This window comes from Enhydra lutris, unplaced genomic scaffold (assembly GCF_002288905.1).
Source record: "Enhydra lutris kenyoni isolate GAN:26980312 unplaced genomic scaffold, ASM228890v2 scaffoldscaffold35, whole genome shotgun sequence".
NCBI lineage: Eukaryota > Metazoa > Chordata > Mammalia > Carnivora > Mustelidae > Enhydra > Enhydra lutris.
Genome location: NW_019154119.1, coordinates 2,972,054 through 2,987,332, shown reverse-complemented (window position 1 = coordinate 2,987,332; position 15,279 = coordinate 2,972,054). Strand labels below are relative to the sequence as shown.

Genomic DNA, 15,279 nt, shown 5'->3' with positions numbered 1-15,279 from the left:
GAGGTAGAATTTAGTGATTTATCAATTGCATACAACACCCAGTGCTCATAACATCAAGTGCCCTCTTTAATAGGCAGAGAGAGAGAAGGGGAAGCAGGCTCCCTGCTGAGCAGAGAGCCCAATGTGGGGCTCGATCCCAGTATCCTGGGATCATGACCTGAACCGAAGGCAGAGGCTCTAACCCAATGAGCCACCCAAGCGCCCTATCTCTTTCGTTTTAAAAAGCTGCACTATATTCCAACATATGTAGCATGATTCATTTAATTACACACCCACCCATAGATGGTTACCATTTTTCGGGTTTGCATAAACAATTCTACAAAGGCTCCAGGGAATCAGAACAGCACCCTAGTTCTCTCCCATACGACCGATGAAATGATAGTGTCAGCATTCCTTGAACAGTTTTCACCATTTGTGCATTCATTCTGTACATTCACATCGGAATCAAACTTTATTTATTATTTTTTTAAAGATTTTATTTATTTATTTGTCGGAGAGAGAGAGGGAGAGAGAGCGAGCACAGGCAGACAGAATGGCAGGCAGAGGCAGAGGGAGAAGCAGGTTCCCTGAGGAGCAAGGAACCCGATGTGGGACTCGATCCCAGGACGCCGGGACCATGACCTGAGCCGAAGGCAGCTGCCCAACCAACTGAGCCACCCAGGCGTCCCCGGAATCAAACTTTAATTAAAAAAAAAGATAAATTTCTTTTTTGAGATTTTATTTGAGAGAGAGAGAGAGAGAGAGAGCGCACATGATAGCAGAGAGGTCAGCAGGAGAAGCAGACTCCCTGCCGAGCAGGGAGCCCGATGTGGGACTTGATCAAGGGACTCCAAGATCATGACCTGAGCCGAAGGCAGTTGCCCACGGCGCCACCCAGGCGCCCCAAGAATTTTCTAAAGAAAGGTCTATAGCCAGTGTGGGGCTCGTAACTCAGAGATCAAGAGTTACATGATCCGCTTATGAGCCAGCCAGGTGGCCCCTTAAAATTTTAACAGAACTCCTTAAGTGAGACTGAGAAATAGTAGTTGTAAATTATTCTGATCTATCATTGATCAAATAATGCCCGAGGATATTTTTATATGCCTCACACAAACTGGCTCATTTCGAAAATTTAAAGTTTAAGTCCTCTAATTCTGGTAAAGTTGACCTTGGTTTTTGGTTTTTTTTTTTTTTTTTTTTAATTTTTATTTATTTATTTATTTTAAATTCTTCCCACTTTAGGTTGCTGTATTCTATCATATTATACTTGAAATCTAAGCTATGTTTTTTTTCCCCTGACTGAATCTCGTATGTAAAAATACATGATATACACTATTTTATTGAAGTTAAAACAAATTATACCAATGTAAACTAAAAAAGGTTTCATGTGACTTATCTAATTTATTTTTATTATTTGTTTTACACAAAATGTACAGCTTCTTCCATATACTTAAAAAATACTCATCATGAGGGCACCTGGGTGGTTCAGTTACTTGTCCAACTCATGATTTTGGCTTAGGTCAAAATCATGGGGATCAAGCCCTGAGTTGGGCTGTGAGCTCAGTGGGGGGTCTGCTTGAGATTCTCTTCTTCTTCCTCTGCCCCGCATTCTCGTGCAGGTCCTTGCTCACTCCCTTGCTCCCTCCCACCCTTCCTTCTTCTTCCCCAACCTCTCTCTGAAATAAATAAATAAATACTTAAAAAAAAAAAAAAAAAGGGGCACCTGGGTGGCTCAGGGGGTTGGGCCTCTGCCTTCGGCTTAGGCCATGATCTCAGGGTCCTGGGATAGAGCCCCGCATCGGGCTCCCTGCCTCTCTGCCTACTTGTGATCTCTGTCTGCCAAATAAATAAATAAAATATTAAAATGAATAAATAAAATAAAAAATAAGTAAGAATTCTTGAAATCTGGGAGCATGTGGCTGGCTCAGTCAATGGAGCGTGTGACTCTAAATCTCAAGGTTGTGAGTTCAAGACCAAGTTGGGTACAGAGATTGGTTAAAAATAATAAAATCTTTAAAAAAAAAAAGAAAAGGAGAAATAATTTTTTAAATTAATTTATTTATTTGACAGAGAGAGACAGCAAGAGAGGGAACACAAGCAGGGGGAGTGGGAGAGGGAGAGGCAGACTTCCCGAGGAGCGGGGAACCCAACACAGGGCTTGATCCTAGGACTCTGGGATCATGACCTGAGCGGAAGGCACATGCCTAACGACTGGGCCACCCAGGCATCCCAAAGAATTCTTAAAATCCAAACTTGCCTTTCTGGGACTGATGTAAATTTTAATTATAGTGCTTTTGGAAAATTACACTACATTTGGGGATATAGAGGCATTTCCGGTCCCGTAGGAGCTGTAGCTCAGGTGCCCTGGTGCCTGCAGAAAGCAGAACCTATCGAATTTGTGCCTGCTCCCCAAGAACATGCTTAAGTGACAGGTAAGGCAGGAAAGGAAATAATTTAAAGATTACCAGGCACAATTTAAGAACTGAGTCTACAACTTGCTGGAGGTGCCAGCTTCTTTGCCTTACTGTCCTCCTTCCAGCAGCCAGACAACTTCCTTATAAAAGTTGGTTTGCTTTTGGGTGGATTATAAAATGGTGCATCTTTGTTAGAGGCAGTATCTGCCATAAACTAAGCATACCCTTTGATCGTCAATTCCACTACCAAAGATTAAAAATATTCAGGGGCGCCTAGGTGGCTCAGTGGGTTAAAGCCTCTGCTCAGCAGGGAGCCTGCTTCCTCCTCTCTCTCTCTCTCTGCCTGCCTGTGATCTCTCTCTGTCAAATAAATAAACAAAATCTTTAAAAAAAAAAAAAAGATTAAAAATATTCATAAATTACATACTTATAGAAGGTATACTAATATGTCAAACCCAGAGCTTGATCTCATGGCCCTGAGATCATGACCTGAACTGAAATCAAGAGTCAGATGCTTAACTTGATTTCTTTTTTTTTTTTTTTTTTTTTAAAGATTTTATTTATTTATTTGACAGACAGAGGTCACAAGTAGGCAGAGAGACAAGCAGAGAGAGGGGAGGAAGCAGGCTCCCTGCTGAACAGAGAGCCTGATGCAGGGTTCGATCCCAGGACCCTGAGACCATGACCTGAGCCGAAGGCTGAGGCTTAACCCACTGAGCCACACAGGCACCCTCTTATTTTCTAATAAATAATTTCATAAAAACAAACAAAAAAAAGCACAGTCTGAAAATATTATTAATTCTGTTGTCACACTTAACAGCTTGGAAGGGGCTGGAACCTATAAATGGGTCTGGTATAAACTAATCCTATGAATTTTGTCAGCATCGCTGCACATCTTTTAGCCTCTATCCTGCCATTGAGATATTTACCATCCCAATTCTTGCATCTCTGTATATGAAGTATTTTCTTTCTCTTTGGTTGCTTTTTTGGAGTCTTCTCATTATCCTGGGTGTTTTAAAATTTGAAAGAATTTCCTTAGAACAGGTTTCCTTTTATTCATGTTTCTTTCTTTTTTTAAAAAAAAGATTTTATTTATTTATTTGACAGACAGAGATCACAAGTAGGCAGAGAGGCAGGCAGAGAGAGGGGGAAACAGGCTTCCTGCTGAGCAGAGAGCCTGATGCAGGGCTCGATCCCAGGACCCTGGGATCATGACCTGAGCATAAGGCAGAGGCTTAACCCACTGAGCCACCGAGGCGCCCTTTATTCATGTTTCTTGACACCAATTATGAACTTTCATCTTTGGAATCTGTGGCTTTCAATTCTCTGGAATTTTATTATTTCTCTTATTATCTTAACCCCTCTTTCAATTTCTGTTCTTTCTGATGGTCCTACTATTTTTTTTTTTAATTTTTTAAAAGATTTTATTTATTTGTCAGAGAGAGAGAGAGCACAAGTAGGGGGAGAAGCAGGGAGAGGGAGAAGCAGGCTCCTAGCTGAACGGGGAGTCCAATGCGGGGCTCAATTCCAGGACCCTGGGATCATGACCTAAAAGCCACCCAGATGCCCTAAGGCTATTCAATTTCTTAAGGCACCAATCCACCCGTCTGCTGCTGGAACACAGCTGGGGCTGGAAGGAAGCTGTAGTGACAGAAATATGCCTTACTACTAGCATTCTGGAAGCCAAGCAGAAAGATCACTCTTGGTATTTACATTTTTCTTGATCTCCCTGATTTCAGTACACTGTCTCATTATCTGCCATTAGCCATGGGTAGTATCTCTGAGTTTGAAGTCTGTATGGTTGAATTTCACCTCAAAAATAAACCACTTATCTCCTGCCAGGGTGAGGCATCAAACTGCTTCTTATTAACCCTCAAAAAAGGTTCTTCTTTTCAAACCTGGACTTTGCCCTTCCCCGCTACGATATACGAGGTCTCCTATTCTTGACTCACTCTGGCGTTCTGCAGCCTCAGCTAGCTGCTTATTGACATCAGCTGCTCGGCATCCAGTTCTCATCAGAGTTTCTTTCTTTCTTTTTTTTTTTTTTTTAAAGATTTTATTTATTTATTTGACAGACAGAGATCACAAGTAGGCAGAGAGGCAGGCAGAGAGAGAGGGGGAAGCAGGATCCCTGCTGAGCAGAGAGCCCAGATTCGGGGCTTGATCCCAGGACCCTGGGATCATGACCTGAGCCGAAGGCAAAGGCTTTAACCCACTGAGCCACCCAGGCGCCCCTCATCAGAGTTTCTTGACACTGCTTGCTGATCTGTTGTCTCCTTGTTTTCTTCACTCTTATGAATCTGATCTTTTGTATTTCCATATTCCCATCTCAGTGGGATTTCAAAGGGAGCAGAAAAAAAGGGTCAGTTTACCATGTTTCATTATGAGTCCTTCTCCTTTTCTGTGCACAGAAGTAAGGCATAAATAATGCCGGACAAAACAACCTACTGCCAGAAAAAGAACCAAACCACAAGAGAACTGATGAATTTCAAAAGAGTTGACAAATTAAGATGCAGAACCAAAGTTTGTAAATTAACTTACTTGTGTGGAGCCTGTCAGACCTCTGGAATGACTTCTTCCCCAAGCCTAGCAAGGGATTTTCCACTTGAACGGAACACGAATAGCTGGAGTTGGAGTTTTGAGGGCTGCTTGACTGCCCATCAGACGGCTTTCCTTCCCATACTGCTAAGAGAAAAGATACATCAGAGACTGGTGACACTGAGGTTACAGATAGAAACCAATCGAACAAATCATTCAACACAAACTGAAAGGAGTTCTGTGTGATGCAATGTGACCCTGCAAATGTGTTTCGAGTCTGCAAATTCAGAGTTAAAAAGTAAAATAAAATCACTTCCTTCTTCCAACACATTATTTGCTTCTGGTGGTAAACTTCCCTCCTAACAAAAATGCAAAGTTCTACAAGATGCCGTTTAAATTTGGCAGGTCCATATAACCAGGTCGGATCAAAATGAATGGATAATAAAATACAAAGTCTGTATCTAATCTGGGGGTCAGATGAAAAACAAAACAAAACAACAACAAAAATCCAAAGGCCTGTGTTTATATCTAACGGAAACGCAAATGTAGCCTATGTTCTTAGGAAAGCTTTTTATCTTTTTTTTTTTTTTTTTCAAAAGCTTTATCATTTTGTTTTTTAAGATTTTATTTATTTATTTGACAGAGAGAGAGAGATCACAAGTAGGCAGGGAGGCAGGCAGAGAGAGAGGAGGAAGCAGGCTCTCCGCAGAGCAGAGAGCCCAATGTGGGGTTCGATCCCAGGAGCCTGAGATCATGACCTGAGCTGAAGGCAGAGGCTTTAACCCACTGAGCCACCCAGGAGCCCTGAAAGCTTTTTATCTTTAAAGCAGAGAGCTGGTGAAGAGTTTAGTCTGAGTTTAGTCTTGGCAACATCACTTTGTAAGGTCACTGATTAGAGGTATCCAATATTACTGGGTTAGACATCTTGGAAGTCAGTCATTGATTTCATTCTAATGTGCCTATTTTGCCAATTTATTTTTTCCTAACTGCATGATGATTCTGCATAAAATTTTCCCATTTATCCTGAAAGGATTTATATTGATGATCTGGCAGTAATAGACTATGTAAAGAAACCCAGTAACTTGAAAACAAATTAAAAGGTATACAAATTAGAAAAATAGCCTAGAAACACTGGAAAAAGAGAGACACCCATGTCTGCCTACCAGGTTTGGTGGGTGCAGAGTCACTGGGTGCTTTGACAGTCTTCAGAGAGAGAGGCTGGTTGGAGGTGATGGACATGCTCGGCCTGCATTGCTGTTGCTGCTGCTTCTTTTGCTGTTGCTGTTTCAGAGCCTATAAGAGAAAACTAATTAGAAGCAATAAAATAAAATCATTTTTTAGTAATAACAGAAACTGAATGACTGCTGTTTACGTGATGAGCAACATGATGATTATCCAATTTCTTTGAAAGCTCGATATCAAAGTAAACAAGAACCTAAATGAGACCAATTAAATACAAGCCCAAAATGATATTTAAGAGTCGGAATATTTCTTGGCAGTATTACTCTTGTGTATAAATATGAGAATTACTCACAAACATTTTTAGAACTTAAAATCACCAGTAAGGCATGGACTTTCGATACTTGTAGCAGCAAAAAATTAAAGGTTTCCAATCTTTTCTGGAAATAAAATTCTAAGCCCTTCACCAAAAAGAGTACCATTTCCATTAGCTCTATGCAGAAATATAAATAATATTTAGCTTACATCTATTTCAGAGATGATACATTTGAACAATAGGTGTTAAATAATTACTTGATTCTGATCTCCTGTAAGAGTGGTAAGATTTGGCACAATGACCAAATCCTCAGCAATTTACCGCAACACAGTGAAGAGAAGGGAAGGGAAGTCAGAAAATACTAGTTCCAGGAATAGTATAGTTTCTTCTGGCTATTTCAGCATAGTTTCATTTCTATAATGTTTCTAGTTTATATCAAACACAACACTAAACTATTCAGAATGAATAAGAAGACAGTTAGCTTCCTAGAGTTTAGTCATGAAAATATGCAAAGACAACTTTTTAACACAAGGTTTAAAAAAAAAAGAGACACAGAAACTAAGAAAGTAAAGCTACATTTCGAAAAAAGATTGGAAATCTATGACCTTGCTAAATTGCCAGTTTGAGCTTTAACCTTCAAAACAATCATGCAAAAAAAAAAAAAAAAAAATGTGTGGAGTAACTGGCTACTCGGTTCCCACTGCCTCTTCATACTCATCTCCCGCTATGTTCTACAGGCATGGTCCAACAACGGATCTTGACCTAAGCTGCCAAAGGAAAAAATTAACTGAGTGATTCAGGGGTCTGGCTCACACTCACCTACAACATTTATAACAACCAAGGCAGGTGCACAATGTATAAAAAATTATCAGTGCTGTCTGATCACTGATTACAGCTTCTCTCTCACTCTCTGCAATCAGCACAGAAAACTTTCATAGGCTTCCTGAGTGGCAGCCACGGGGTCTTTCCCTGTCACTCACAATATCCAGATATTCTAGGATAACGCAAAATTTAACAGAACCATTTGATCTCATCTATTCCTGTTGTGATTGTGTAAATCAGATACATGATGGAAAAGAGTAACTTACAGCCTCTCTAAGAACTGTACTACTTAGTTTTTTCCTCCCTCAGTAGTTTACAAACTGTTCCTAATTCTATTTTAAAAACAACAAAAACCTTCATTGTGGTAAAGGATAACTTATATTGAAATAATTTTTCTCACCTAACACTACAAAAAACATACACTGGAGGCAAGATCTTTACATGCCATGACCTAATTTACATACTTTTCCATACTGATATTCTTTAAAGAAAACACATTTGACTCTTGGTATTACAGGAATAGTATACATGTCATCCATTATCTAACAAGGTTTAGGAAAATACATGCCTTTTTCTTGTGGAAGAAAGCATCTTATACTTAGTAAAATCTTTCAAAGAACTTATAAAAATGCAACTGCTGTGAGATTATCCAGGCAGACAGCAATTAATCCTATCAAATTTCTGAAACTCTTTAATAAAAGTGCTTTTGCTTTAAATACTCCTTTTAATACTTAAAGGACCACATAATTTTTAAAACTTCAATTACATAGATAATACATGATTACATCTTTACCATTTAATCCAAACATAAAGCTAAACTCTCTTGACCACCAGTCTTGTCCCTTAATCTTCAGAGATAACTACAGTCAATTTATTTTTCCTTATTGAGCTTTTTTTAAATACTGATGTGTGTATGTTTCTATTAAAAATAAAATATTATTTTGTGGGTATGTGTTTATTTCTTATCAATGGTATCATGCTCTGCATGTTGGAATATAACCCAATTTTAGTGATTCAACATTCTAGTGTGGCGATGCTTCCATGTCTATACATGTAAAACAATGACATTACAAACTCTTAATCTTGCACAATTATCCAGCATATAGAAATAGTGTAATTTGCGAAGGAATTCCCTGATATATAATTGGTTACTTGCAAGTTTTTGCTATTACAAACTTGAATGCAATTATTTTTCTGTGTGTAACTGGAATGTATATTTGTATTTTTCTTTTCTTTTTTTTTTAAAGATTATTTATTTATTTATTTGACAGCCAGAGATCACAGGCAGAGAGACAGGAGGAAGCAGGCTCCCTGCTGAGCAGTGAGCCCGATGCGGGGCTCGATGCCAGGACCCCAAGATCATGGCCTGAGCCGAAGGCAGAGGCTTTAACCCACTGAGCCACCCAGGCGCCCCTTTTTGTATTTTTCTAATCTATGTTCCAAAATGTTCAAATGCTTAGTTGTAGGGGATGTGCATTTACAATTTTAGTAGATGATCACAAGATTTCTTTCTGAAGTACAATAACTTATATTGCACCAGCAAACTACTAGTAGCCATTTTTCTATACACTTGCCATTGCCTGATAATTAAGTTCTTTAGTTTATACCAATCTGAGGATAAAAGTAAATCTGTCGGGGCACCCGGGTGGCTCAGTGGGTTAAAGCCTCTGTCTTTGGCTCAGGTCATGATCCCAGGGTCCTGGGATCGAGCCCCACATTGGGCTCTCTGCTCAGCAGGGAGCCTGCTTTCCCACCCCTCTCTCTCTCTGCCTGCTTCTCTGCCTACTTGTGATCTCTGTCAAATAAATAAATAAAATCTTTTTAAAAATAAAAAGTTAAAAAACAAATAAAAGTAATCTGTCAATATTCAGTTAATTATTAGTGAATTTGTATTGATCATTTGCATTTCAAAAAAAACAAGTTCTTTGAAAAGCCTGGTAACAGAGACCAATGACAAGTAGCACTGGAAGGAAAAAAGATACATTATAAATGTACAACACTGAGGAACAAAAAAGAAAACGTAAAGGAATACTGCTATAACTTTATGCAAGTATTTTTAAAAGTCAGATAAAATAGACTATTTTTCTTTTCTTTTTATTTTATTTTAATTATTTGACAGAGAGAAATCACAACTAGGCAGAGAGGCAGGCAGAGAGAGAGGAGGAAGCAGGCTCCCTGCGGAGCCGAGAGCCCAGATGCGGGGCTCGATCCCAGGACCCTGAGATCATAACCTGAGCCAAAGACAGAGGCTTTAACCCACCGAGCCACCCAGGCGCCCCAGAAATAGACTAATTTTTCTAAGAGAAATATACAAAATTAAGAAAAATTTTTTTCCAAAATTAGTTCAAAAAGCAGGAATCAAATGAGTAACAGATGAAACTGAAATGCTAAGAAAACAATTCTTAATTGTTTTCCAAAAATCTAGAAAAATAAGCGAGCTACCCAACTTATTTTATTAACGCTAGAACTACCCTGATTCCAAAATTGTACAAGTATTATACAAGAAAACAGCAAAATCCAAGCAAAAATCTTAAATAAGAAAAATTCATAACATATTAAAAAATACGTAACAAACCTAAGTATATGTTAACATTAGAAAATTCTAGCCATGGAAGTCTGTATATTAGCAAATTTAAAGAGAAAAGCTACCTGATCATCCCAATAAATGCTGAAGAAAAAAACCTGAAAAGTTCAACACCTATTCATAATTTAAAAACCACAAACATGCACACAAACCTCTTAGCAAATTAGGAACAAATAAAGAGCTTTTAAAACATGGTAAAAAGACTAGCTACCACAAACCTAAAACACACAAGTACATAAATCATTAAATCCAAATTGGGAAACTGCATGAAATTTCTCCTCAAAAAGACCTAATGCCCTTTCAGGAAATTTTCAGTGACTTCTAGAATCATGAATTTGTAATGTAGGAGATAAGACTTGATATACACAGATTAGCATGATTACCTGCTTTAGTGCCTTCTTGCTGTGCTTCTGTGACGGAGAAATGACTTTACCTGCTGGAATGGTAGGTGATGGGCAGCCTGACTGGGGAGAGGATGGCTGTGACAGTCTAGACGATACTAATGGAGAGAAAAAGGACAATAAATAATGTGGTTATCACAGTTGGTATCAAGCACCATTCCTTCCCCAATCATATGCTGCTACCTGTATTAAGAACTGTGACCAAACACTTTTGGGAAGGATCTTCTTTTTGGAGTTCTACTGCAAACAGCCTCCCTTTTCAGATTATTTCCTCAGAAAGCTCTAGTGAAGGATGATAGGATGGGGAAGGGATGGGTGTTAGTATTCATTACTTTTCATTCTTTGATTTTTTTCAATAGATTGACTGAAACAGGAAGCAGAATATAAACCATGAGTCATCAAATTAGATAAAACCTGAGAAGATTATAGAGCCTGCTGGATAGTATGTAGGTTCTTAACGTAAATCTAAAGACAACATGATATAGTGAAAGAGCCCTGGGCTGACAGAATGGGTCCCAGTCTTCCCTATGTTTAAAATGAAGGCAGTAAGGCCATTCTACCTCAAAAACTCTACTACAACTTTAATTCTTAATATTCCTCCATCCTTAAACCAACAGTTTCCGGCCCACCAGTGGGAGAGGGTGCTTCAGGACTTCTCTCATGCAAGCAATGCACATTTGCACGGGTGTAATTCCTCTCTCCTTCATCACTACTTGTCTCAGACCTCATCAGAGCTTGCCCAAACCTTAGCCTTATGTAACAGTTTTCCCTTCAGGAGCTTATACCCTACAATACTAAAATAGCAATTAGATTTTTATGTTCTGTAAAGTTCAGCAGTGCATTCCTCATGGTAAGAGGTGACAAATAAAATGTTGATTCAGGCCCCTTAAAAAAAGAAATAGTAAAACAGTAATCCCTACTGTCAGTGATGACTCTGGAAGACTAGATGCTTCCTAACACCTTCTCCGTTCCACAGTAACTGGACTGAAAAGGCCCGGATAGGAAAATGGCATCTCATGGCACGACTACAGAGCTTAACGACACCATATAAAGTATGTTGGTGGGTAGCTACCTGACATGACAATGCAGAAGCATGGTTCACTGGACTATACAAGTTTGGGAAAACAGCTTTTCAACAGATTCTTCTAAGTCCTAAGAAAGGAATACATAGCAGATAACATTTAAAGAGGATGCCACAGCAGACGATACTAAGAAGGTGACTTATCACCCTTGGCATGCCTGCCTTTGCACTCCCACCCTTATGAGCAGGTTTATCTATGGTAAAGAACTGACATAAAGGACAACATCAAGAAAAAATTCAGTGTGATATATTGTACAAAATACAAAAATAAAGATGGATAATTCCTGAGATAACTGAGCAGCAAAAAGAAACCACATCCTTGGTCTACTTATGTTGACCAATTTTAAAAAAACAACGGCTTTACTGATACAAGATTTACGTAAGATACAACTCACCTAAAGTGTAAAATTTCAACGGCTTTGGTTAAGTTGTGCAACCATCACCAAAATCAATATTCACCACCCACAAACATCCTGTACTGGTTGGCTATCACCCCTCTTTTCCCTAACTATGCCCCTAGTGCTATGCAATCACTAATCTACTTTATGTCCCTATACATTTGCTTATTCTAGACCTTTCATATAAATGGAATCAGACAATACGAGCTCTTTTGTGACTGGCTTTTTTTCACTGAGCATGTTTTGAAGTTTGATCCATATTGAAGCATGGATCAATACTTCCTTTTTATCATCGAATAATAGACCATTGTATGCAAATGCTGCATTTTGTTCATTCATTAGCTGATGGGACAATTTGGGTTGTTTCCCCTTTTGGCCATTCTGAAATATGATATGAAGAACACTAATTAGCATGATTTTGTGTTGAACATATATTTTCAATTCTTCTGGGTTCAGATCTTAAAGTAGAACTGCTAGGTGTCTTACATCAACTTTATGTTTAACTTTTTGAGGCACTGTCAAGATGTTCTCCAAAATGGCTATACCATTTTTACAATTCCACAGGAATGTACGAGGGTTCTAATCCTTCTCAACACTTGTTACTGCCTGTCTTTGATTTGACCAATGTTCTTAAAGGGACATAATAAAAATAAAGACTATTAATATTTGACTATGTTCCTTTTTTTTTTTTTTTTTTTAAAGATTTTATTTATTTGACAGACAGAAATCACAAGCAGGCAGAGAGGCAGGCAGAGATAGAGGAGGAAGCAGGCTCCTTGCTGAGCAGAGAGCCCGATACGGGGATCGATCCCAGGACCCTGAGATCATGACCTGAGCCAAAGGCAGCGGCTTAACCCACTGAGCCACCCAGGCGCCCCATGACTATGTTCCTTCTTTTTAATGGTTTGCAGAAATCTGAAAATATACACTTCCTAACCCGCCTCAAATACTACCCAAGAATAAACAGAAAACAAACAAAATAATTCTATTAAAGTATATAAGAATTGCACTTTGCAGCCTGAAAAGGAGACAATAAAGCTATCTGGAAGCACCTGGGCAAACTATTTGGACCGTTTCCCCTTAAGGCAAAAGCCCTTTCTAACAAATGAACCATAAACATATCTCAAGCCAGCTGAACTAAGTAATGAAAATTTCAGGACCCACCAGTAAGGAACATCTCCCAGAACTAACTCAATGCCAAGTACAGGTCTCATAATGTCTATGAAACTTAAACTTTGTCCTAACTTTTAAATATTAAAGGCTTAAAAAACATGGTGAGAAACTTGTCTTGTAATTACTTCCAATGGCGACACCGTCTTCAAACACAATTTTATTAGGAAGAACAACCAAAAGTAACTATCTCGTATGCCTCTAACAGCATGCTAGGTTCATCTGAACAGGATTTCACTGAACTACCCTCTAAGACGGTACAAGTGGGAGACTTGGGTGGCTCAGTCATCAAGCATCTGCCTTCAGCTAAGGCCATGACCCCAAGGTCCTGAGATCCAGTCCCATATAGGGCTCCCTGCTCCCTGCTCAGGGCTCTCCCTCTCCCATTCATGCTGCTTGTCTTTCTCTCTCACTGTGTCTCTCTCTGTCAAGTAAAGGCGATTTTTCTTTTTTTTTAAGATTTTATTTATCCACTTGACAGAGATCACAAGTAGGCAGAGAGGCAGGCAGAGAAAGAGGAAGGAAACAGGCTCCCCGCTGATCAGAGAGCCCGATGCAGAGCCCGATGCGGGGCTCGATCCCAGGACCCTGGGATCATGACCCGAGCCAAAGGCAGAGGCTTAACCCACTGAGCCACCCAAGCGCCCCAAGTAAGGGCGCTCTTTTAAAAAAAAAAAAGTAAGATGGGTAAAAATCCTTTCTATTCCCATCCAAACTCTTCCAATTCTACCCGCAGAAATAACTAAATGATATATTTGGCTTAGCATCCTTACTGACATTTTTCTACAAAAATAAAAATATGAAAAGATTTTTGAAGATATATATTTATTTTTTAAAACGCTTTAGTTATTGATTTGAGACAGAAAGAAAAAGAAGCACAAGCAGGGGGTACCAGAGGAGAGGGAGAAGCAGACTCTCCACTGAGCAGGGGGCCTGACACAAGGCTCAATCCAAGGACATATATTCATACATAAATTTCAAATATATACATTCTTTGTATATTGTAATATCACCTAAATTTTACATATTAGGAAATTTAATTAGTTTACCAGAGGACTCAGACAGGTGCACAGCCAAGATTCAAACTTAGTATATTTTCTTTTTCTTTTTTTTTTTTTTTTTAAGATTTTATTTATTTGTCGGAGAGAAGGAGAGGAAGAGAGCATACAAGCAGGCATAGAGACAAGCAGAGGCAGAGAGAGAAGCAGGCTCCCTGCCGGGCAAGGAGCCCGATGCAGGACTCGATCCCAGGACCCTGAGATCATAACCTGGGCAGAAGGCAGTGGCTTAACCCACTAAGCCACCCAGGCATTCCCAAACGCAGTATATTTTCAAAATTAGTGGGTAGTTGTTGTGGGCTGAATGGTAACCACCAAAAAATTACGTCCTAATCCCCAGAATCTGTGCATGTTACATTATTTGGAAAAAGAGTCTTGGCAGGTGTAATTAAGTTAAGGATCTTGAGATCATCCTGGATTATCTCAGTGTCCTAAATCCAATGACACAGAGGGCAGACAGAAAAGAAGGTGAAGACAAGCAGAGACTGCAGTGATGCGGCCACAAGGCAAGGAAGTCAGCAACCACCAGAAACTGAGGGATACAAGAAACAGAGTTCTCCCCTAGAGCCTCCATAGGGAGTGTGGCTAACACCCTGATTTCAGATTTCTGGCCTCCAGAAAGGGAGAAAATAAATTTCTGTTGTTTTAAGGCACCTGGCTTGTGATAATTTGTTACAGCAGTCTCAGTAAACTAATGGTATGTAAAACTGATTGTGAAGTGTCATGATCAACCCACTGATGTTTATGTATTTGAAATGTTTGAATCAAAAACAATCATTACGAATTTGGCACTCAAACTATAACCTTTTGGTTTTACGGGAGACCCTTCAAGTTGTAAACCACCTCTGAGACATGGCTTCAGCAGTATCCAGCTTCCTCACTATATGCCACAAGAAGTGTCTCAGGCAACCTTGCATCATCAGCCCCTTCTACAAAGACCCTGGTGTCTTTTAATTGGAAATGTTGTTAAAAGACCACGTGGTACATGGTACGGAGTGCTCACTGCTACGCGGTTACCGCTGGTTCTAGGACCTTTCAATGGCTGGAACAAGAAAGGCCTTTCTTTTAGAAAGAGAAAAATAAATTCATGGATGGATACCAAACTAAATTTAAGATCATAGGACTGGCACCTAACTTTTCTGATTCTATTATTCTATCACTTCTCTTTTTCCTTGATAATCCTGGTTCCTGATAACATTACTGTAATTATTAACTTGTTTTCTACTATAGATCTAATTTCAAAGAAACCATACCTATTACTGAAAATAAGACAGCTGAATGAAGTTTAAGATTTATTGGTGTTTGGCCTCCTGTAACTAAAATATATTCCAAGCAACAT

General features: G+C 39.2%; 1 protein-coding gene across 1 annotated transcript in view; it reads right to left on the bottom strand.

Annotated features, from left to right (window-relative positions):
• LOC111154092 (additional sex combs like 2, transcriptional regulator) overlaps positions 1–15,279 on the bottom strand; it is a 144,644-nt gene that overhangs the window by 22,442 nt on the left and 106,923 nt on the right. The window contains 3 exon segments of the mRNA XM_022513466.1: positions 4,935–5,078; positions 6,095–6,224; positions 10,216–10,331. Of these exon segments, the coding sequence (XP_022369174.1) occupies positions 4,935–5,078; positions 6,095–6,224; positions 10,216–10,331 (390 nt within the window).